Source organism: Ptychodera flava, chromosome 9 (genome assembly GCF_041260155.1).
Source record: "Ptychodera flava strain L36383 chromosome 9, AS_Pfla_20210202, whole genome shotgun sequence".
NCBI lineage: Eukaryota > Metazoa > Hemichordata > Enteropneusta > Ptychoderidae > Ptychodera > Ptychodera flava.
The window spans coordinates 3501417-3524413 of NC_091936.1; the positions used below are offsets into that span (position 1 = coordinate 3501417).

General features: G+C 38.6%; 1 protein-coding gene and 1 long non-coding RNA gene across 2 annotated transcripts; one reads left to right on the forward strand and one right to left on the reverse strand.

Annotated features, from left to right (window-relative positions):
* Window positions 1-2589: 2589 nt before the first annotated feature.
* On the reverse strand, window positions 2590-5758 carry LOC139139569 (uncharacterized). Its single transcript, XR_011553811.1, has 2 exons — window positions 5650-5758; window positions 2590-3462 (listed from the first exon to the last, which is right to left on the reverse strand). It is a non-coding gene; the product is annotated as an uncharacterized lncRNA (long non-coding RNA).
* Window positions 5759-16367: 10609 nt separating this feature from the next.
* On the forward strand, window positions 16368-22049 carry LOC139139787 (kelch-like protein 24). Its single transcript, XM_070708698.1, has 2 exons — window positions 16368-16434; window positions 19220-22049. The coding sequence occupies exon 2, from the start codon at window positions 19221-19223 to the stop codon at window positions 21051-21053; it is 1833 nt and encodes a 610-aa protein (XP_070564799.1). The 5' UTR covers window positions 16368-16434; window position 19220; the 3' UTR covers window positions 21054-22049.
* Window positions 22050-22997: the final 948 nt, after the last annotated feature.

The following is a 22997-nucleotide window of genomic DNA, read 5'->3' on the forward strand; positions in this document are numbered from 1 at the left end:
CTACGAATTTTCACGTGAAAATTGCTGTAGAGATAGGCCAAAGCAAGGGTATTTTGTAATTTTAAAATTAAGTGTCGTGGTGGAATTAATTTTTTTTTGCAAGTTCAAAAATGGTTCAGACTCCTAACTTGTAGTCATAACATCTGTATAATAATTTTGAATACTTCTAACGTAACCAAAGAGACGGTTTGAATCACTTTATTGAAGGTACAGGACTAAAACTTTATTTTCTTTTAGAGTTGGAGTATATATTACGTATTCGAATCTTTTCCTGGGAGAGCTTTTGGGAAAAGGAACCCTTTCCTTGTTTTCAAGGAGCGTTATCAAGAACACAGAAACTAGCTTTTTGTTATTATGGTAAGGGACGGACCATTAGATCTTGGGAGATGGGGTGGTCACGATCAGATAGTGATTTTTTTATGATTTGTGACCGCGTTTTACGTGGCAATATGAGTATTGCCTTGTAGCCTTGGTTGGGGCAAGGCGCGAGCTGCACGACAGAAGCCCAATCCCCACCAACAACCAAGGCTACAATTATTGCAGCTACAGCTATAGAAGCAAAACTCTCGCTCTGGTTATCGACCGACGTCTTCGGAAGTTACGCTCAAGCTTATATGTTTCCGTCATAGGGAAACTAGCCCGGGGGGGGGGTAACTCCATGGCTAATAGTACGGGAGGGGGGGGGTCCTCACGAACATGGAAACCCAAACTGTTGTGATACCAGTTTTGAGCAAAAAAACCTACCCTTTCTGATACCATACAATATAATAATCTAATCAGTCTAAGAACAGTCGGACTGTTCTTATTCTGTGTGATCGTCTCAGTCCACTTCCACTGTCATTGTGTTGATGGAGGCACTGTCAACCGGATGATACCATCATCACCCCAGGCACCATCAGCAATATGATCAATATTATTAGTGACTGTCTCTTGTCCAACTTGACGTTTTGGACGTTTTCCCTGCACCAAGTCATCCAAAATGGTCTGTTCTGCCAGAGGCATTCTGAAGACATTATGCTCCTGAAAATACTCCAGATTTACTTGGCAGAGAAGTGTACTCAGCTTTCTGGTAACAATGTTTCCACCTGCTGTATACTCTCTCTCAACACTAGTAGTTTGGTATAACTGAAGAACTCCATAAACTTCATTAACCAATTCACTGTCAAACTTGATAGCATCCCGGTACTCAATAAAACCCCGTCTACCTTTCTTGATCATACGCTGAAGTTTACCAACTGTAAAAGAATCCTCATCAGATGTGTTTCCTTTCTGATAAATGGCATAGTCCTCAAATAGGGAAATACAGGCTGTCTCTTGACATGAAATGTTCGGACAATCAAGGGATTTTTGTACCTGTCTGACCCTAATTAGCCTATCACTTGATAACTTTGGATTTTTATTTAGCAGGGAGACGAGGGTGTTTTTGTATTGTCGCCCATGGTTGGGTACATCTAGAGTTGGACAAACTTTTTGAACTGCAGGGCTGAAATAAGAAAGACAAAAAGAGACAGACTGTTTAGTGTGGAAAGTCCCTCAAAGTTCAAAGACTGGAAAAGTGATGGTACTCAGAACAAAGAATTTCAGTGTCATTGTAGCAAAAACACAGCTTTGCACACATTTTTTTTTCAAAAATGGAACAGAAAAATAGTATACTTCCACAACTACATAAACGTGTTATTTCGGAAATACTGTTCATTAAATGACAGTGCCAATAGTAAAGATCAGTGGCAAGAGTCCTGACATGAGGCGTCATCAAAAAATGACCTGATAAAACATGGAAAAGAAGGTGGCTTTTTTATGGCAGTCTGCATCTTTTATCAATGTAGGTACCATAAACATATTGATGTTAACATGGATCTTATTAATGTTGGTATAGTTATATTAACACTGGAGCGAATCAAACAGCCACATAATGAATCTGGGAATCCAATTTCTCATTTTTTAACAAATGTCAGTTTGTGTTTAAAACCGGACCCTTTCTCATACCAACACCTCGTGAAAAGTATACCCTTTCTGATACCAAACAGTGCAAAAAAACGACCCCTTTCGCGCGGACCCTCCCCGTATAGCCATCTATGGGAGTTACCCCCCCCCCCCCCGGGGAAACTAGCAGCTACGCTTGTTCAGAAAAGAGTAAGCTTATAGATGTATTTTAACATCGGGCCCACGACCACCTTCAGTGATCCCTTATTTAACTACAGTCCGTACGTGCAAAGTCATAGGTACACTCAAATTATTATAACCTATATAACCTACTGTCTGTGTGACTCTCTCTGTCCCTATCTCAGCTTCTGCTACTCTCTCTCTCTCTCTCTCTCTCTCTCTCTCTCTCTCTCTCTCTCTCTCTCTCTCTCTCTCTCTCTCTCTCTCTCTCTCTCTCTCTCTCTCTCTCTCTCTCTGCATTTTAACGTATGATTCCTATGAATCTCATAATTGTTTGGATCATATATTCACCTAACACGATTGTTCACTATTTTCATAACGAATGTATCGAAAGCTTAGAGTTACTGTGCGTGCCTCTCGCCTTATTAAATGACGAGTCTTACTATTGCCAAAACACTCATACTGGAATCTTGACTCGTAAAACCATTCACAGAAATCACAAAAGTCTATTGTTTTATTCGAGGACGTATAACGTGCACCAGTGATTTAAAAATTACTACAAAATTTCAAATTTGTATAATATTTCTGTTATTGCCATACAGACGTGTCGTAACAGTACTTAGCAAACTTTAAAATTTACCTGGGCATACCTCAAACACACACAATATCATGATGGGAGCTTTATTCGAGTTCAACATGCTTTATTGCTTACGAGTGAAGAATATTACAGAAGAGAGGTTTCATATTGGTACAGATAATGCCAAAAATCCTAAGCGAGCTGAATTCTTTATTCAATCGAAATGACCTTAACTGAAAGTGAAAGAGTTTTCTCAATTAGGCTGTAGCAATAAGCGACCTGTCACTACTTAGTGATCGAATGCCTTGATAGGGCCTCTCAATCACACTTGCAAATATAAGAAGAAGCACGGTCATCCCAGTTTTTGTCCGGGTCGGTAGATAGTCTGATGTCTCCGAAAAAGTAGGCGCCTTCACGCAAGAGTTTCCTTGGTTCATCTGATCCGCCTGAAAGGTCATAGATCGTGAACTTGCATCCTGGAGCAACGACAGCGGAGGATGCCGCGTTGTTCCAGTCGCCGTCATGCTTGGCCAATCGGGTCCTCTCTTCGACATCTCGGTCAATTGGCAGATCTTTTCCACGGCAATTTCTCTCCCCGTCCTCATTGCCATTTTGGTACAGTACGGCGCAGACAGTTGCATCTAAATCTTGCGGGGCTGGACACTGTGCCAGGGAACAACCAATCAGAGCCAAGATGACTATGAAGCTAATGACACCCATGATTCTTCTGCTGTGGTTTTCTTTACTCTGTTCTTTGATTTCGATACTGGTACAAGACTGACCTGTAGAACGTAATCATAGAAAACTTGGTGAAATGTATATCTACACTTGGCAAAGTCATAGACCAGGACTACGTCCATGAATGAACTGTCGACTGTTCTGCTTAAAAGTTTGAAAATAACTTCCCTTTAGGGGATGAAAAGTCTGTCAGCTTGTTGTAGTTATTTTCTTTGATTTCGAAACTTAAAATCTATTAGTGCAAACAAAAAGGCAGACCGAGGGAGTTTACTGTCCAGCGTGGGTCACTTGTGAGTTATTGCACATAGCGCTGCAAACACGACACAGCAGACTTCCGTTTTTTTGCCCGTTTTACTATTTCATGCAAGTAAAGAGTATTAAATACTATTTTTGCACTGGATACAGGGCTTATACAACATTAAACCGCCTTTGGTCAGTGACTAATCAACAATATAGGCAGTCGAGTTGCATGGTAAATCCCTGCAAGTTGACTAGATGGGGAGTCTATCATACCAGAAAGAGTCTATAATACCAGAATGCTCAATCAATGTTGACTTCACATAGGCTTTTCAATCAATGATGGACACATTGTTAAAACAAATTAGCATAGCTTCCATATCTCACGTATCGAATGCTCCTCAAAAAAATGGCATAATATTTTTTGTTCTGCTAAAATATTGAAATTTGAAGCCTTCTGTGAAAAAGTCATGGTGGTAAATGGTCAAAAGTCGGGCTCTGTATCAAGTTTGTGTGTGTCAAGTGAAAGATTTTTGTCAATATTTTAAGTTGTAAGTTGTATAAAATTGAAATTAAGGCAGCTTATGTAAACTAAACCAAGTGGATATTGTTTTTTATGGGTGTGTTCATTGCCTTAGGTTGACAGTCACGTCTTTATAGGGGTACAGAGGATAGAAAATGAAAGCATATGGCAGTCAGAAAATGTACACGTACGCAACAATTGGAATACCATCATACTTCTCAATGAATAGCAATACAAGTATGGTACGATCTCTGTTTTGCATGCATTTGCTGGTGTAAACGGATTTGAGCGATTGAATAACATCAAACTGCCAGAAAACACTGACGGTAACTTTTGATACCCAAGTGGTCTAAATTCCAAATGTTCGTTGAATAATGCAAAAAAATCTTTTGCACGGACTTCGATTCAGTGGTCTTATTACACTAACATTATTTACTTATCGGAGTTTCTACTTTCAAATTTCATATACAAGAATGTCTTTTCGCAACCAACAACAATACGGTACCAAAGATACAACATTGCGTATGTTTACATATAGCCAATCTTAATGTGTTGATCTTTGCAAAACAATTCATTCTACGAATACTAAAAATAAAATTAATCCAATCCTAAGCCATATAGACTAACAAATATAAAACCTGATCATTTCAGTAGCAGAAATCTCGATCCAAAACTATCTACAATGAACGCAGACCACCGTTTTTTAAATTTAGCTAATCTTTTCTTTTTTTTTATTGTGATTGCAGAAAGCAATGACCACCACATGGAGCATTGGCAAGTTGATAACAATACTTTTTACTTGAGTTGAAGGATTTTTGTTTCAATTTGAAATACAGGAAGGATTGAAAGTCTGTTCACGAAAACAGGCTCGGACAGAAGGTATAGAATAAAGGTTTGATTTTGTTCAAACATGACCCTAGGGTCTATGGTTCAAATTGAAAAATAAACATTCCCCACGTGCACAGACATATAAGCATCGCTATCGCTGTACTGCCATCTTTGAACACGGGATCAGAGTGAGTAGAATAATCGAATAACTTTGTGAGATACCTTTTGGTCGCAAGATTCGTGCCACATATCTTTGTTCAATATCAATAGTACGGCATCCTTCCCTGACAGATACACCCTCTCAACGAATCAGTGTGCATGTGAAAGCCTATTTTCGAAAGATCGTATTTTCAGTCAGAATCAATGTCACATGTAAGGATTGACAGAATCACACACCATTCATGTAATTATTCTGCGTTGAGCAACGTTTAAAGTGTTTTGTTAAAGCAAATTGGTGTATAAGTATTGTATTGATGATTTTAACTTGTACCGTGTGAAGAGGTTGAATTAGTTCGGGTGACTGCGAAGTTGGCTTTGACGCTCAGATCTTTGCTCTCATGAGTTGGTATAGTGGGTTGGTGGTAACTCCGGACGTAAACGTAAACACATAGCACTACTGCGAACACCTTGAACGTTCACTTACCTTTCAGGGTTGTCGCTCACTGCACGTAAACGCCGAGACGATCTTTCAAAGTGATTATGTCAAGTGTTGCTCTACACTTAAATATACCATTAATACAAATCATTTACATATTTTACGATGTAAATTTCATCTATCATGTTTCTTTCGATGCTAAAATCGTCGAAGAGATCGCTAGATTTCAATGTGTAATATTTCAATTTTATTTGTTTCTATTTTTACGTTTAGTAGAGTCGCATCTTTGAGGCACAGAGCTGGTATTCTATTTGATTCATGATGAAACATTTTTCGAATCATGATTTACTTCATTTGTTGACGTGTGAAAATAGCATGAACAGACGTGCTATTGCTGCACTTCTGCCCCGTGTTTGTCTGTGTGTCAGTCTCCTGCATTTGTCTATGTTTCAGCGTGAGTATTTTTTCTGCGTGGAATCACAGTCTCTCGTGGCTGTGTGGATTTGCATGAGTATAGTCTGTGTACGAGTTTTATCTTTCTGCTAGAGTTAAATACTTATATAAATCGTGTGTCATTCAAGGGAAATATATTACTGGATGCTGTATCACTAAGTATTATGTAAATGAAAAGAAAACACATCATATTTAAAATATCAATGACTAGAGTGATTACATCATGTACCTGAAGTGGATCATACAATATTTGGGCAGTAGGTAGGTCGGAAGTTCGTCAGGTAAAATTTGCTCTCGTATCTAAATTTGGAGATTAAATACAGAACGCTTATGTGACGGTTTGAGAATCGATTATGAGAAATTTCTCTAATAGTATAAAATCAAGATTGCATCGATCTCTTTGATACCTTGATAGATTCGACCGTGATTTGTTTTATGGTTTGTCGATAACGATAATTTTGAATGTTACTATTTGTTTTATTGATGAAAGAATTGTACATGATTAACGTATCATGTTTTGAACGCAGCGCCTCTAACGTTGTGTGTGTAACAGTTACCTAGAGCAGACAGACGATACTTTGAGAACACGATATTGACGCATTTTATGAAACACCTTATTATGGCATTGGCCATTCATTCCTGAGTTCATGCAAAATCGTTTAGTTTTGTTTGGTTTCTATCATCGACACCAACAAGTTTAAGCAATTTGGGAAAGCAGTTTGAAATTATCCAAACAATCAATAGATTGGATTTTGAGACGTTCATAAGGTTTAATAAGTTTGTATCTGTAATTCCTGACCTGTCGTCTTTCGTCTTGAATGGTGACTGGATTAACAAAAGGTGAAAACAAAAATTGCTTAACATCTGTATGGTCACTACTTAGATTATCGCATGCCACAATATTACAATCACCGCTTCGCGAAGTTTTTATCTACAATTCCAATTAAACCAACTCAAAAAGTCTGGCGACAGAGCAGTTAGCCATAGTGGCGACAGGTAGTTCCGCCTGTAGTTATAGTGCGCATGACCGATTCTGACTGACCAGGCTCTGGAATTTGAATGATTGATCCCCTCTAAAACATAGTGTTTGAAATAATGACGTTAATACATATGTATCTAACTTTTATAATATCATTATGTTATAAAATGTGTGCAAGGCTATTTTGTAGTGGATATTAAACGTCTGTTTAGAAAACTAGTTTTAAATGCGGGGCAGCAATCGACAGGCGAAGTAACCATATGCCTATTTAGTATTCTTCAAAGAGATGTTGGATCCATTGTGAAATAACCTGGTTTATCTGTTTATAACCTTTAGTTTTCAAGAAACTAATATCATGAAAAGCTCACACTGAAGTACCACCTTTCAAAACTGTAGTGCACTGAACCGAAGGATATTTCACCGTCAAATTGGAACAACTTAGTGACGTCACGATTTGAAATGGCGCCAGTAGGATACAGTGCTGATATTTACTTCCCTGGTAAATTCTAAAAGCAGAACAATAAATCCTGGTGGCCGGGGTCACAATGACGACATGCAGATTTTCGCATTCTAATATTTGGCAAATTTTAAAATGTTCCACTTTTTTTGCATTCTGGTCGTGTTATTGTTTTATCGCAAGAACAGCAAGGTTTAGAATTTGTAACAATTTGGTTTTGCATGCTTGTTCCACTTTAACTACCTCCGAAGATTTAATATATGGTCCGTCCCTTTAATAGGCCTACATGAATACAGTTTCCAAATATGGTTATATACCATTGCATCGAAGAAAGCTTATTTAGGGTAGATTTTGACAATATCCTTATCTCAGACAAAAATAAAAATAATATGAGTCAAATTCGATCAACGAATTGCGGTCTTGATCAAGATAATGACGTTGAGACCCGTAATCTCATATCATTGTTCAAAAATGAAAGAGGAGCTTGTGTCTGGAAACATATGGAATAACAAATCACCATACTGTTGTGAAAGCAACTGCGTTTTTCAGTGACACAGTGAAAGTACAAAAAGAAAAATGAGTAATGGTAATTTGTTGAACTTGGTGTGCCAGAAGTCCTGTAAAATAGTTCCGATTGTGAATAGGTCACCGTCAGCAAATATTATGTTGTATAAGGCTTAGTGTAAAACGTTGATTTCAAACGAAGACAGCCAGTATCTACAGCGTTACACTCAATATAGGCTAGGTGGAAACTGCCATTGTTGTCCGGCTACAATCAACCAAAATTCATCGTCCCTGTCACATAGTCACTTGGTACGAAGTTTCAAATCCTCTATCAAACGATCAAGTATACTTATTCTCCATCAATTTAAGACCAAGTGGATAATGGTACTATTCTCCGTGATCCATGTATGCGTGAACTGGTTGGGTTGGCTGCTTGGTTACTGGCAACTTGACCGAGACCTGTTCACGTATACATGAATCACGGAGGGTGGTCCTTGAATTGAGACTGACATTGCAAGGATGAAAATACCAAACAAAGAAGGATTTAGACAAACAGTGAAAACAAACAGAGAATCCTGTTTCAGACTTCATCATGTGGCTCACCAAAACCAAGAAAAAACAATTAAAGATATTACATCGCTTCAGGTAGAATGCGCCTCAGGGACAGATATTCAGACCCAAACTTTTACAATATTTTTCTGATCTACCATTTTGGGGCTAATTTAAAGCTTTTGGTGTGAGAGAAAATTCACCGTCTTAGGTTTTCGAAAATCCAAAATTTCATTTTTCTCCATAGAGTTCACACAGCGATAGCGCCCATTTTGAATTTCAAATATCGGTAAAACTTTGGTAATTTGTTTCTCTAGTAACAAATTTTGCACGGTGACCCCAAATTTTTAGTCTCGATTTTGAAAGTGAAAGGTTGAAAGACTCCTTGAAGAAAGTTTCAGCAAAAGTTTAAGTCTATTACTATCGAGGTGCATATTACCTTAACACGCCGCCCTTTTACAAACGTCCCGGCATGTTTTACAACAACACAGCGTTCGAACATTAAAGGGGAGGGTCATCGGAACTGCGCGTGTGCGACTTTCTCGATTATAAACAATGAATTTCATGAATGATATCTAGATGCATAACGTCAATATAGCTGCAACATTTAAATTTTACGATACCCATTGTTAACAAACACGTTGTAACTTTCATCAATCGCCAACGTACCCTAAATACAGTGTTTACATCGGTCGTCAACCTGTGAGCTGAGTTCCGACGACCCCCCTCCCTTTAATCTATGACGGCGGTTACTTCTGGAAAATGTAAAGTGATTCTTTTCGAACAAATACTGTTAGTGTAAAGATTAATATCCGTCTACGTATCAAAAGGTTGGAAAGTCCTGTTTACATCTGTCAAAGAACATGCTCAATTCGCCCCGCTGGGCTCTCATGCTGGAAGTGAATAAACGTAATATCTGGTATATTTATATATAGAAATATATGACAAATACTGGTAGCATTTCAGCCTGCATCGAATGTCTATATTTGGATGTTGTTGCGGCGCTAAGGGAGTTTTGCACATGTTTTGAGGCGGATAAGATTGCTGTTAGTAAAATCCATTCTCTTGAAGATGTTTTCCCATTTCAAAGGTTTTAAAATCATGATTAAATGCTTTCTACATAAATGATAAGTTCAAATTAAAATATTTGAACCTGACAAAGCTCTAAGAGACTTTTCAATTTTTAATATGTTATATGGAAGATGGAAAACACTCACTGACCAAAACATATATCGACTAGTATCACTTATCTTCTCTTAAAGTAATTTGAGTACCGACTCCAACTATCGATAAATTTAATTGACTGTTGAAATATATCTGTAGTAGATGCAATGTGCGAATTCCTGCGTCGCAGCAACTTCACGTTGAACCTTAGCACACAAGCTTACACTCATCCGAGAGGTCAGCGAATCTGTACGGTACACCATTCTCATGTGTACTTGTCGTGTTTTAGTAAGTTTTCGTGAAATATTGGAACGTTTTCAAGAACTTATAAGAAACCTCACGGGATATGGATAAATTCGAACTTTCCACTGGTGAATAATAATTGTTTCCCTTGCCATCACAAATTATTCCGTTATTACCCAGTAAAATTTACAAGGAGTACATCTCACTTGTGAAATTTTAGAGTAACCATGAATGTCATTATTTGGCTGACAGTCCGTGGGGAACTGTGTTTGTCTAACAGTCTGTGCGGGACTGTGTTTGTCTAACAGTCCGTGGGGATCGTGATTGTCTAACAGTCAGTGGAGGACTGTATTTGTCTAACAGTCAGTGGAGGACTGTGTTTGGAAATTGTATAGGCATCACACAATGCGCAAACTTCGACACAATATTTCACGTACGCTAAAATTAAACTTTCGTCACCAGTATTTTTCAGGACAGCCGTTTGTTAATGCGTCCCGTGTGAAATCTCTTGCCTATCAATTACAATTGTATATGTCCTAACTAGCAACAAGTCTAGGCTTGCTTCTACATTGAATACAGACGTGTAACGCCGGGTGACGGTCTCATATCAGTCGGTTTTTAAGGTGCGCCGATGGGTACAGAAGGAATATTTACTTATGGGTATAGCGGGAGCATTCTCCTGTGGGTATAGTCGGAGCACTCTCTATAGACATGGTAGGAGTATCCCCTAGGGGTATAGTGGGGTATCCTCTATGGGTATGGTGAGAGTATACCCCTATACTGAGTACATTTAATTGGTGTACCCTCTACGGGTATAGTGGGAGAATACCCCTATGGGTATGGTGAACATATATACTCCTATTGGTAGAGCGGGAGTATTCTACTATGGGTATAGAGGACGTATACCCTGTGGGTATAGTGAGAGGATACCCCTGTGAGTATATAGTTGGACTATCCCCAATATGTATAGTGGGAGTATTCCCTGTTTGTGCCTATTTGTGTACTCTTATGGGTACAGTGGAGTATTCTCCCACAAGCATAATGGTATTACTATCACATCTGTGTCGATGGTTGACGCCTAATCACAGCGAATGTATAAAACAAGTCGAAAAAAGATAATATAGAAAAACAGGAAAACATTTTGTATACTGGGTAGTCAAGAAGAAAACAAAATTACCGTTGTTGTTTTAACAATGGATGGGGACTTCAAGGAATCACTGAAATAATGTTAGTGGCACCAATAGTATTACGCATATGCAAAAATCATCACTTGGCAACAGCTGCTAGAAGTTTTTTTGATCTACAAGAGTAAAATTGACTAACGTTAAAAACTTTGAAGAGACAACATTAAATGATAATGCGTGTCCGTCAGACCTGAATTGGCAAGGACCTGAATTGGCAGGGACACATTTTTTGCCTTGCAATGAGCAGCGTATAGGAAGGTTATATCTGATTGGTAGCTTATGATTATTCATAACGACTTAGGGAGTCTGAAAGTAAGGTATTAGTTGATTGTTTTGAAATAATTCAATCCAGATGATGAGTTCCGGTTAACCAATTGGTTAAAAGCTTCTGAGATTTTGCACATTATTATCCCATTTTTGTAAGTGTTAAACTTCTTCAGGGATTAAAGTCTTACCAAAGTCACTCTCAATCCAAGGTATATAGCATACTAGTGAACATTCTTGTCCTTGGTTGCCTAACACTGACAACGTTATCATATTCAGACCTATAGCTGTATACTGGTACCATTTTAACTTGAGGTCGTGTTGTTTTTAACCTATTAAAATATTTGATGATTTATTCGAGGGATGTTCATGCAACTGGATTCGCCAAATTGTGTTCATTGTAACACTAGGAATACTCACGTTTTGTTTCATGCATGAACTAACTCATCGGATCCAAAGTTACTGAACAAATTCTGATGGCATAACCCACCTCGTCACCCTAACAGAATCAACATTCTGCGTTAAGCCTTCTCAGATGCAGGATTATTACAGAGATAAAGAAGCATTCAACATTTACCGTCTCATCTTAAAATTTCAATTTTGTGTAAATTCAAACGGTTTTGTGTGCTTGTATTTTTAAGGCAGTTTCGTGTAATTTTGAAGAGAAAATTAACTTTCTCAACACGATTGCTTTGAATTATTTAATTTTCGAGCAAATCAAGTTTTTCATACATTTTAGCACTGTGAATTGTAGCAACAGTTCGGTTCTGTAAGTAAAATACTCACTGTCCTCTGATTTTTGAAGGATGGTTGAGAAAAGATATGCGAGAGTGAATTTGAGGCAGCAGGAACACGAAAATTACTTGGGAATGTGGAGGTATTTTGTTGGAGGTATTTAGTTCGTGCGGCCGGCAATAATGCGCGATTTATGAACGATACATCGGAGATCGAGTGTTTTGCCGCCAGCCCATCACTAGTTACGACAGCATCGGTGCTAGGATACCGCACAGCAGGTGGTATAGTGGGTCCTATCCAGAGTCAAAGTAAGGATAGTGGACCATAACCACAGCGTAGACAATCTCGCTACTTTAAATACTGTCGGTGACCACGGTGACTGTGCATAACAAATTTACAGTCCTCATGGTGTTTTATAAATAGTGGCCTGTTCTCATCGCCACTGTCAGGAGAGATGTGAAATACTTTATTTATACCATTAACCTTGGACAGTATATTCAGATATATCATTCTGTTGATGATCCCCCAAATAAAGAAGGTAGTGTATGCCAACTTATTTATTGCCCTATATGTGAAATGTTGGTCTTTAAAACTGTGTCATATAAAGCTATGGCAGGTTACCGTGCATTCATGTTTGTCCTTGACCTTTGATCAAAGAATCTGTAAATGCTATATATTTGATAAACAGGAACCTTGACTGTCTGTGAGAAAATTTGAAACGATTGGACTACGTTTTGTGTTTCACCAAACATTTTTTACTCTATTTCAACACCACGAACACATGGCGAAACATTGCAGTGATGCATTTACTTACAGTATATACAAACTATTCGCGATACAATGCTATCCGTCCCAGGGTATTTTTAAAAAGTAACTGCTTTTGGCCGAATATAGCAATTCTGCGATATGCGGTGTAACCTTTGACAAAACAGTATGTATTGTAAATTTCCACCCCTACCATACGCCAGCTATTTTAATAACACTGGTAACGAATGATTGATACACGTGCCGGATTTAGAAGGCCAGTAGCTGTAACTTTTGATGATTTTCTTCAATATTTCTGTTTTAAATCTTAATTCCAATTTGTTTTACTACTCCTCAAAGCATTGTATTCAGGTTGTCAACTCAGCCTTTACTTTGTGTAAACTATATTGTTAATGTTGACAAATGAATTCTGATCTAGACTAGAATTCACATGTAAACAATAACACAACTTACATTCTACTCCCACAGACACCATTTTAACAAGTTAAATATTTGGTATTTCAACATTCTGTGGGAAGGAGAACAAGAACTTCCAATCGACATACATAAAAAATCGTGAACAACTGCAGGGCTCGAAATTAACTTTTCCCCCTGGTATTACCTGGACTACCATTTTCTGAAGTTCGTAGCCCAATGACAATGGCTGGTAGCCCATGCATATTTTAGTTTAGGGATTTTTTTCCCATTAACAAGAGAAGAAAAAGCAATTTTTCTATTCTGCCCATGTAGTGAATTTGTGAGTCATGTGATATGAATACTTGCACACCTTTATTACTCATAAGAAACTGGTATAATTGACGACATTGACACCAAAAAGTTTGATGACCTATCATTGTATTGACAACCCGTTTCATTCTCAGAGTTGCATGCCAATTTTGATAGTCGTCATGGCAATGTCCACCACCTTCTCAGCAGGGCTAAAACAGACCATGAACTTTCTGTTGTAGGGAGGAGTTTTTGATTGATACATTTTGATCAAAATTCAATGAGAATACGTTTTCATTGGCCATCATTTTCTGTGCCTGTCATCCAAGTACATCAGTTGAGATGTTGAAACTTTTTTGCAAAGTTCAATCGCAAGGTCGTCTTTGTAATTTGCAAAACAAAGTCATAGTCTGGCCTTACTGTGGCAAGCTGGGTTTGACTGCATTTAGCTCGACATCCAAAAGTGGAAGACCGGACATGGCACGCCAAGTACTGACTGAATTTCATTCATGTCCCCATGACAGGCTTTAGTAGTCCATGTGGGCCACCATTTCATGGACTTTGGAACCCCCTTGGAAAAAGTTGGAAGTTTGTGGACGCGGGACTACCGCTAATTTCGAGCCCTGAATTGCTCAAACGTTCCAGGTACTGTCCCTTCAAGCACGGTCACCTGACCATGCATTAAGCGAAGCTAAGGCAGCCATGATGCGTATCGACATCACATACGTAATAATCATTAACTCAACAAATTAGTCACATGGTAAGTCGATCGTTAGTGTACTGCGATTGACAATTAAGCAAAGACTGATATGGTAGACTGTAGTTTTCTAAAGTGATTCTCTCTCTTTTTGATGCCCTAAGCGACCATGATAACAAAATGACTGCAATCCCATACTTTTAATGTGGACCATAGTCAGCAAAAAAACGATAATATTACAAAGACATAAAAACCGTCGTCGTGGAAGGGTTGTCTTTTTGTGATTTTTGGTGTTATTTAGTTTAAATGTCAATGACTTTAAGGAGCCTTGTCCGGATAAAACGTGTGGTTGAGATCATTGGTATGATATTTGTATACTAAGCTTATATGGCAGGGATCACATCACATCTGACATATCGAGGCATCACACTTTAGGCAAGAACATTTGACTTTTGTAAACAACCTAACATGGGCTGCACGGTAAAGATATTTTAGAAGCATTGACTGAACTCCAACGCTTCGATGTGCACTTCATAGCACAGATTATTTTTGCTGTTCACGTACTTTCTTGTCCTTGGCAAACCTTGCTCAAGGGAAATGGACTTTGCCGACACACCAGACTGCCTATCCAACATATTACGTATTTGACTGTCAATTTTTATGAGAGGTGAAGTACACATGAGTCCACTTGTTCAGAATACTTCTCATCACAGACACTGACCGCGATCCTTACTAGGTTGAAGTTGCCCAAAATCTTTTGGCTTACTTTAATTTTTCGTAATAAAATAAACACATTTAACCAAACTATGTTTCTACTTAATCTTACGTGAGTTGTGTGATCGTGCCATGTGATCGCGTGGACACATAGACTAGCTGGGAGAGTACAAACTTACACCAGGCCACAGTCCCTTCATCACGTGACCTGGTCAAAATTATATCATGAACGTAGAAAAAGATAAAAACAGTACGAATAGGATAGAGAGAATGACTGAATAAGTTGAAAAACGTTATTTAAAAAGGCGCCCTTCTCAATCCCAGGTTCTTGCATTAGCGAATGTGTCAACAGCCCATTAACAGTTTGTCATTCTTCTGTTTTCCATTGAATATTTTATCAAGTAAATAATATTTATATTAGATAAATCTGATAATTGAGTGGGGGGGGGGGTTATTAAAATTGTGCGTGGTTCATGGCCGACATAAACACTCGTAGAAGTCGAAGTTTGCTCTTAACGATGATTGGTCATTAAAATGGGCGAATTGTAAGGTTGGATAATATTATATTGCATATTATCTTGATGGTTGTTCTATAAAGTAAATATGTTATCTTATATCTTATCCTTTTTTATAAAGTATGTTGAAATGTTGAGAGCCAGTCTTTTCAACACGACACATTGTCTACGATAATATGCTGTCATATTGACAAATCTAGTCTAGTTGATTTTAACCAATTCTAGTTAGGACCAGCGTCCAGTCGTCGGCAATAGCATGGGTTGTTATATTATACAAATAGGGCCTACATGTTGTTTTGACAAGTTAAACACAATACATTTTGACATGGTTTTTGGAGTTGTGGTAGAAACTACATTTCGCAAACGAAACGAAAATAATAGAAAATACACCAAACATTATACCTAATAGAGTTTACGCGACATAAGCTTACAAAAATGAAATTCTTTTAATCCCTTTGTTTCAAATCAGTCTTCCTGATCATGACACTCTGTGAAATAAATAAGACCAATTTTAGCACGTTACTTTCGGGTCTGGCCACACCGCTGTATAGGGCCTAAGGCACAAATTCTACAAGAGAACCAGGGCAAGTGAATTCCTCCATTCTATATCGGTATGTCTTGCAACCTATTGAAATTTTGGTTGTTTTTAACGGTAAGATAAATTTCTGTGGAAGCGCGATGAATGCAGGATTTCAACAAGCATGTAATTTCAGTGCGAATCTTGTAGAGATTTTCAAAACTGTAAGTTGCGCCTAGCTTGATCGGAAACCGAAGATCCCAATTTGGTCGTTTGATGGCGCTCTTCGCGGTCGCTAGAACCTATGCTGAGGTCAAAATATATACCGCCAATGTTTTTGTGTCAATAGTTCAGTCTACTTCCTGGTACGGTTGAAAGCTAAACGCAGGTAAGTGTGGCAAATGCTGTCAATTCAACATCATATTGCACATTTACAAAACACAGTCGAGTGCGAGTAATTGACAGTGAATCGTCAGGAACTCTTTGGTGAAAAGACGCCTGTTTTGGCGTTTCTGGACAGCAGACTGACGTAGATTCAGGTAGATTTAGACATTAGTACTACAGTCACTGAAAATAACTGTGCCGAAGTGAAGGCTACAGAACCGTTTCTGCAATCCCTTTACTTTTTACGTGACATTTCCATTTACTTTAATTCAACACCTTACTTGAAATATACAATAGGACAAGCTGTCGGTGGATGACAAGGGCAATACCGATAACATATAGCCCTGCCATGCAGAGTTGTAAATATGCCGTGGCCTTACAATATCATAGGGACCATGTTCTTTACACATCACGTGTGTGTCATGTGATTTGCTTGACAACGACAGCTGAAGGTTTCGTATTGACACAGAATTCCAATAAAACATGAAACACGACATCATATGGCACAAGGCAATACTGAAATGACATTTTTATCGCTTAAAAGTTTCCCTCTATGTAAGTTGATGTTAAATGAGAATCCTCTATCTCAATACCGTCAGTACCGTGTACCCCGTTACACATGACTGTGACAGGAATGAAAAGGACAAAGTCCACCAAGCCCCCCCCCCTCGCCCCCGCCCACACAAAGTGACTAAACTCTGCTGACGAAAATCAGCCGAAATATTCCTCGTAATCGCACGTCAGACCTGTTCACTGAAACGGTTTGTAGGCTAAATATGACACTAAATACTTCAATCGTCAAGTTTCTCAGTTTAATATCTGATAAATTATGTCATGCCATAAGAAAATAGAACGTTAGTAGATATTCAATAACCAATGACTGTACAAAATGGAAGTAGATGGTAATGACTTCACGTAGAGAATTCATAAATCAAAATCAAGAACAGAAGATGACGATCGTCATTACGATAATTCAGTTCAGAAATCTAGATGTCGCAAGCAGTACGCAGTTTTTAAATAGATTTGTGTTAGATCTTTGACGTTTATAAAACATGTAAAGAACCTTGAGAAACCTGTTAAACAACGTTTCACTGGTCTTGTGAGTTTTGTAAATTTACCGCAAACTTAAAACAGAGACCAGATCGTACTGAGAGAAATTATGGTTGCCATGACTCATAATCCAGAAATTTCAGTGGTTTTAGCCCGATTTGCTGGCTCCGTGAGCAGGGGATAGTGTATGTGTGTTTTGTATGCTTACAAATCATAGGCATAATAAGAGCATCTATGTGAAAGGGCAGAAGTCAGCTATTGTATGCCGAAAGGTGCAATCAAAATGTACTTCTTTAGACAGGTCATAGGTTAACATACAGACTTCCTAAAAGCATTATCAAAGGTCAACAAACGCGTCGCAATATACGGTTATCGCAATTTGACTCGAAGGCTGTACTCGTGATCAGGAGGGTAAAATTGTACAGTAACGTATTCGTTTTCGGGCCCCGCCAGCTTAAGGCAAATTAACACTGTAGGCGTACACGCCTTGAAAATGACAGACCTTTGCTCAAACCGCATCTATTCCCTTTCAAAAATAAAATTCTAGGGCCACCATGCAAAATCTAGTACAGGGAAACAAATTACCAATATTTACTGACAGTTCTTGAAATCTAATATGGCCGCCAACCCTGTTTAAAAATCTCTCGGGAAATTTTCGATTTTCATAAAAATAAGCCAGATCAGGTGAAATATCTCCATTAACTTCAAATTACTCCCACCCCCAAAAAAGAGTATTGTAAAAGTTAAAAGTATTGTAAAAGTTTGAAAGATCGAATATTTGTCCCCCAGGCGAATTCTACCTTAATATTCTGTAAGATGGGTCTGTCACGAAGGTTCGCACTGTAACTTATGCTCCACGAGCGAACTGTTCGTCTCAGGTGTAGTGAGTGACGTAATTAGTAAAATCCAAGCCAGGGTTGTGTATCCTAGTCAGCACAATAAACTGTTGTTTACATATAATTGCAGTTCGTGATACGATCCGAAATGGCCATAAAGCGGCCATATTTGCGGGCATATTTGTTAAAAATTGTCGATTCCTTTCAAAGTTCACTTGTACCGTTAAATGGCATGCCGTATTGTTCAATAGTTCGATTTGATGTGAAAGTAATCTTTCGTGACCAAATGCTATTATGCACACATCTAAGCATGAATGTCTTGAAAGGTCACTTCAATTCAGATACTTGCAGTTGGCAGTGAGGCCTATGCCATCGACGATAATTTCGTCATTTTGTTTTTTTTGTTTTTGTTTTGTTTTTGTTAATGAATCATTCATGACATTGGTGTACTGTATTTAAACTGTGTTGCCTGCCATCATGTAGTCATGCATGTGATCAGTTTTTAAAATCTGACATTGCTGTAAAGTGATGTCAAGTACAGTTAACTGTTCTACATGATTGTTCCTTTTCTTAAACCACTAGATATTTCGTAGAAATATTGACAATGCAAAAATATGTAAGGTATGCCTATTGTAGTCATTCCGGTATACAAACTGACAGGTATACGTCGTTATAATACCACACCTTTTCTACTCAAGCGCCATGATCATTGTTAAACGTGGGTGCAACGATGGCATGTATCAAGTCATCAGTCGTTTTCAGGATGAAAAAAGCATGATTGGGCTGTCATTTTAAGTAGGCTCTGGTTTCATCTCTCTCTCTCTCTCTCTCTCTCTCTCTCTCTCTCTCTCTCTCTCTCTCTCTCTCTCTCTCTCTCTCTCTCTCTCTCTCTCTCTCTCACAGAATGGCCTGCAATGCGAACAAAGATAAACAGCATATGAAAAGGCTAAAGACTGGTTCAGAAACTAACAAAGATACTGATAAGAAATCTTCCCTTACTAAAAACTATGAGAGACAAGACTACACATGTTCTGTGCTTAATGGCATGAATGACAGTCGCAAACAGGGACAGTTAACTGATATTGTATTATGTGTTGACGGTAAAGAATTTCCCTGTCATAAAGTTGTACTGATAAACGGAAGTGATTACTTCAAATGTATGTTTTCATCGGGAATGATAGAAAGCAACAAACACAGAGTTACCATAAATGGTGTGGAAGCTGTTGCCATGGAAACGATTCTGGATTACATGTACACGGGCAAGATCTCCATAACCTCTGACAGAGTACAGGCATTGCTAGAAGTAGCAAACTTAGTGTTAGTTTTCTCTTTGGTAGACTTGTGTTTATCTTTTATGTTTGACCACATAGAAGCATCCAACTGTTTGGGTATTTGGCAGATTCTGAAATCACTTAATTTTTCCGAAAGCTGTAGACGAGCCAAGAATTATGCCTTGGAACACTTCAAACTTGTTACTTGTCAAGACGAGTATTTAGATTTGTCTGTGGATGACCTGTGTGATTTCATCTCAGACACTGCACTGTGTGTTGACCAGGAAAAAACTGTCTATGAAGCTGTAATGAAATGGTTTCGACGTGATACAGATTCCCGGTGCAAAGACTTGGAGAAAGCACTGGAACCCGTGAGATTTGAACTCATGGATTTCCAGTATGTTATAAATCAAATATTCAATGACGTTTCCAAAGTCAAGGTGGATATCGGTACGCGAGTCATGTGTAAGATGATGTCCACAGAAATGCCAGAACGAAGGAGTACCGACGTTGTTGCTGTTGTTGGCGGATCACCAGATCCCTACACACCGCCAGGATTTCATTGGTGGAACGTCCACACAGACAACAACATATATTGTTTCAACCCAGCCAATGGTGGTTGGAGTTTTCTCGCTGAAAATAGACATTTTGACATCGACACTCAGTCTGGTGTAGTTTTATACGAAAACAAGATTTGTGTACAGTGTGATGAAATGCTGCACTTTTTCGACATGGAGAGACGAAGATGGAGTTCCGAAGTCTTACCAGTTAAAATGCAAGAATATTTTGCACAATTCGATGTGAAGTGGACTGTAGTTCAGGGGAAAATGTATATCCATACCTGGGACGAGGATGGATTTTACTATGATGAAAGTTGCAGCATCGAACCGTTCCTTTGCTATGACTTGTCGTCCAAAGCGTTAACGCCGTGTAAACCTCCGGAGAACACAGTGTTGTCCATAATGATTGCATTCAGAACAAAAATATTTGTCTTTGGTCGAAAAAGACGAAGGCATTCGATTTTTCAGCCACGAGCCGTGATGCAGTGCTATGACTGTGAAAGCAATACCTGGACAGATCTCAGGGACATACCAACTGAAGTCCCGATGGCGGATGTAAATGCTGTCGTTTTTGATCGATATATTTACCTCTTCCAGAATGCAAGTAGGTTATACGTCTACGATGCTATGGCCGAGGAATGGCTCCCTTCAATTGTAGGGATAGAGGAACACAGACAATATGTTAACTGTGGTGGCGCTATGTGTAACTGTAGGCTATACATCATGGGAGGACAGTCTATGGAAGATGGGACACACACCGACGAGATTTACTGTTACGATCCCACCGAAAGACGTTGGCAGATGTCTGGCAAGTTGAAGCAACCATTAACATCGCCAAGATGTGTGACAATAAGCAAGCCACCTTGTGACTTAATGCAGACCAGCGAGTTGAGGGGCTACGAATGACAGAGTGGAGGAACAAGGAGTGATTTAATCTGGCAGAAATCCAAGGACTTACAGAGGAATGAGAAAAGGACTCGATTGAATCGGATACCCATCAGATACTGAACTAGGCTGTATTTCATCACACATAAATACAGCCCTATTGCCCTAGAATAGTACAACGTAGCGACAGACAGCCTGAACCATCGAACCATTTCAGCCATTGTAATAACAAGAAACACACTCTACCCGCTGATTTGGATTTACACATCTCTAAAGTGATCATCGTTATACCGATATGATATGGTGAATCAAAAGCTAAGGCACCGAATCAGGGATTTACATTAGTCTTTTAAGTATACTATTTCTTTCTCAATAGATGTCGAAAGGTATCGTTGCAGACTCACAAAGTTGACCTAACAGAAGCCTTGCTCTAGAAATATCCCGTATTTGTCCGTAGGAAGTTGTATCTTTATTTCAAAATGCTTCTAATCAGATCAGATTTTAATCTGTTGGGCCTATCTGAATTTGAAATGAGACATGGTTGTACAGACTTGTATATCTTGCCCATCAAACCTTACATTTTGAATAATTAGTTTGTTCGTAATGATCACGGTTTTATTCCTGTCTGGGAAAGAACACAATTGAAACAAGGTCGTTTGTAGTTAAAACCGATGAGCCCAACAAACTACTGTAACTCAGTACATTATTGGTTTTATCGGACATTGCTTTTTGACGTCACTCAATACCCCGCTACAAATTAAAGTACAATAGACCAGTGCTATTTACCGTATTCCATTGAATTTCCAATATTGCCTTAGAAGCTGTTGAACAGTACTAGAATATGTGCAAAGTACCAGTGTATCTAACTCTATGGCTGGTTAACTATTTTTCTGGGCTACATCGTTTCAAGTTTCTTAGTAATATGCAATGTACAGTAACCAAAATGATTTTGCATTATCTAGGTTTTGGTAGACTTAGATTTTAGAACAATAAATAGTATTCTTCGAAATCATGAAATACACGTCATTATCTTGTTATCTGTAAGAATGTTGTTTATCGGGTAAACTCCGTGGGGACTCGTTTCTTCGTCTGAAACCATGTTGCCCAATTTACATTATTGTAGAGCAACCAAAACACTCAAAACGGTCGAAAGATGATGTTAGAAAATAGATCAAAAACGAAAAGAAATTAGGTAAAAATCAAAGAATTGCGTAAAGTAAAGCAGGTGATCATAATCAGAGTGTTAATGATATAGAGATACTTATATTCCAAAAGTACTGCACAAATGGCAGTCATCAAAACGTGAAAGTAAATTAATTCTCTGAAAAATCAGTAGTATTATACAGGAGGATGTCGCCTCGAAGATAATTACAAGTCTACTCCAAAAACCATGCAAAATTACAAGTGTAGAAAACTTGCCTCCAAGCATGAAGCGACCGAACTGATGACAATATCTCGTCGTTAAGGGAACCTCCAACGTAATCACTAAGCTGGGACAACCTAATAGTGGAAGGTGATAGTTTAAAACCGGCTGGCAATTGCTGTATCTTTCCTGGTGTGATGTACTCGGCAATATAGGGTCTGGTCAGTTTCTTCGGCCAGGGGGGTTGATACTTTTTTGCAGACATCAAAAAGTGGTGGACCCCTATTATAATTTTCGAAAGCAGGGTGACCCCATCTATTCCATCTTTCGTAAAACGGGTGACCCCCACTAGACAAGAGTTAAACAAAAAAGGTGAAATATAAATACTATATGTACATTCTTGTAGCTTAATGCTTTGTGCTGCACAAGAGAATTAGTTCTCTATACAGAGCTTTCGACAACTAACCAGCCGTCTTTATCAATGGTGTTGATTAGCACAACTGCGCATGCGTGATCTCAAAACATTATTGGAGGCAGCTGATACCGTCCGCCATCCCGAATCAACGTTAGTCTATGTGTTCTTATGTTTATCACTTCCGTAA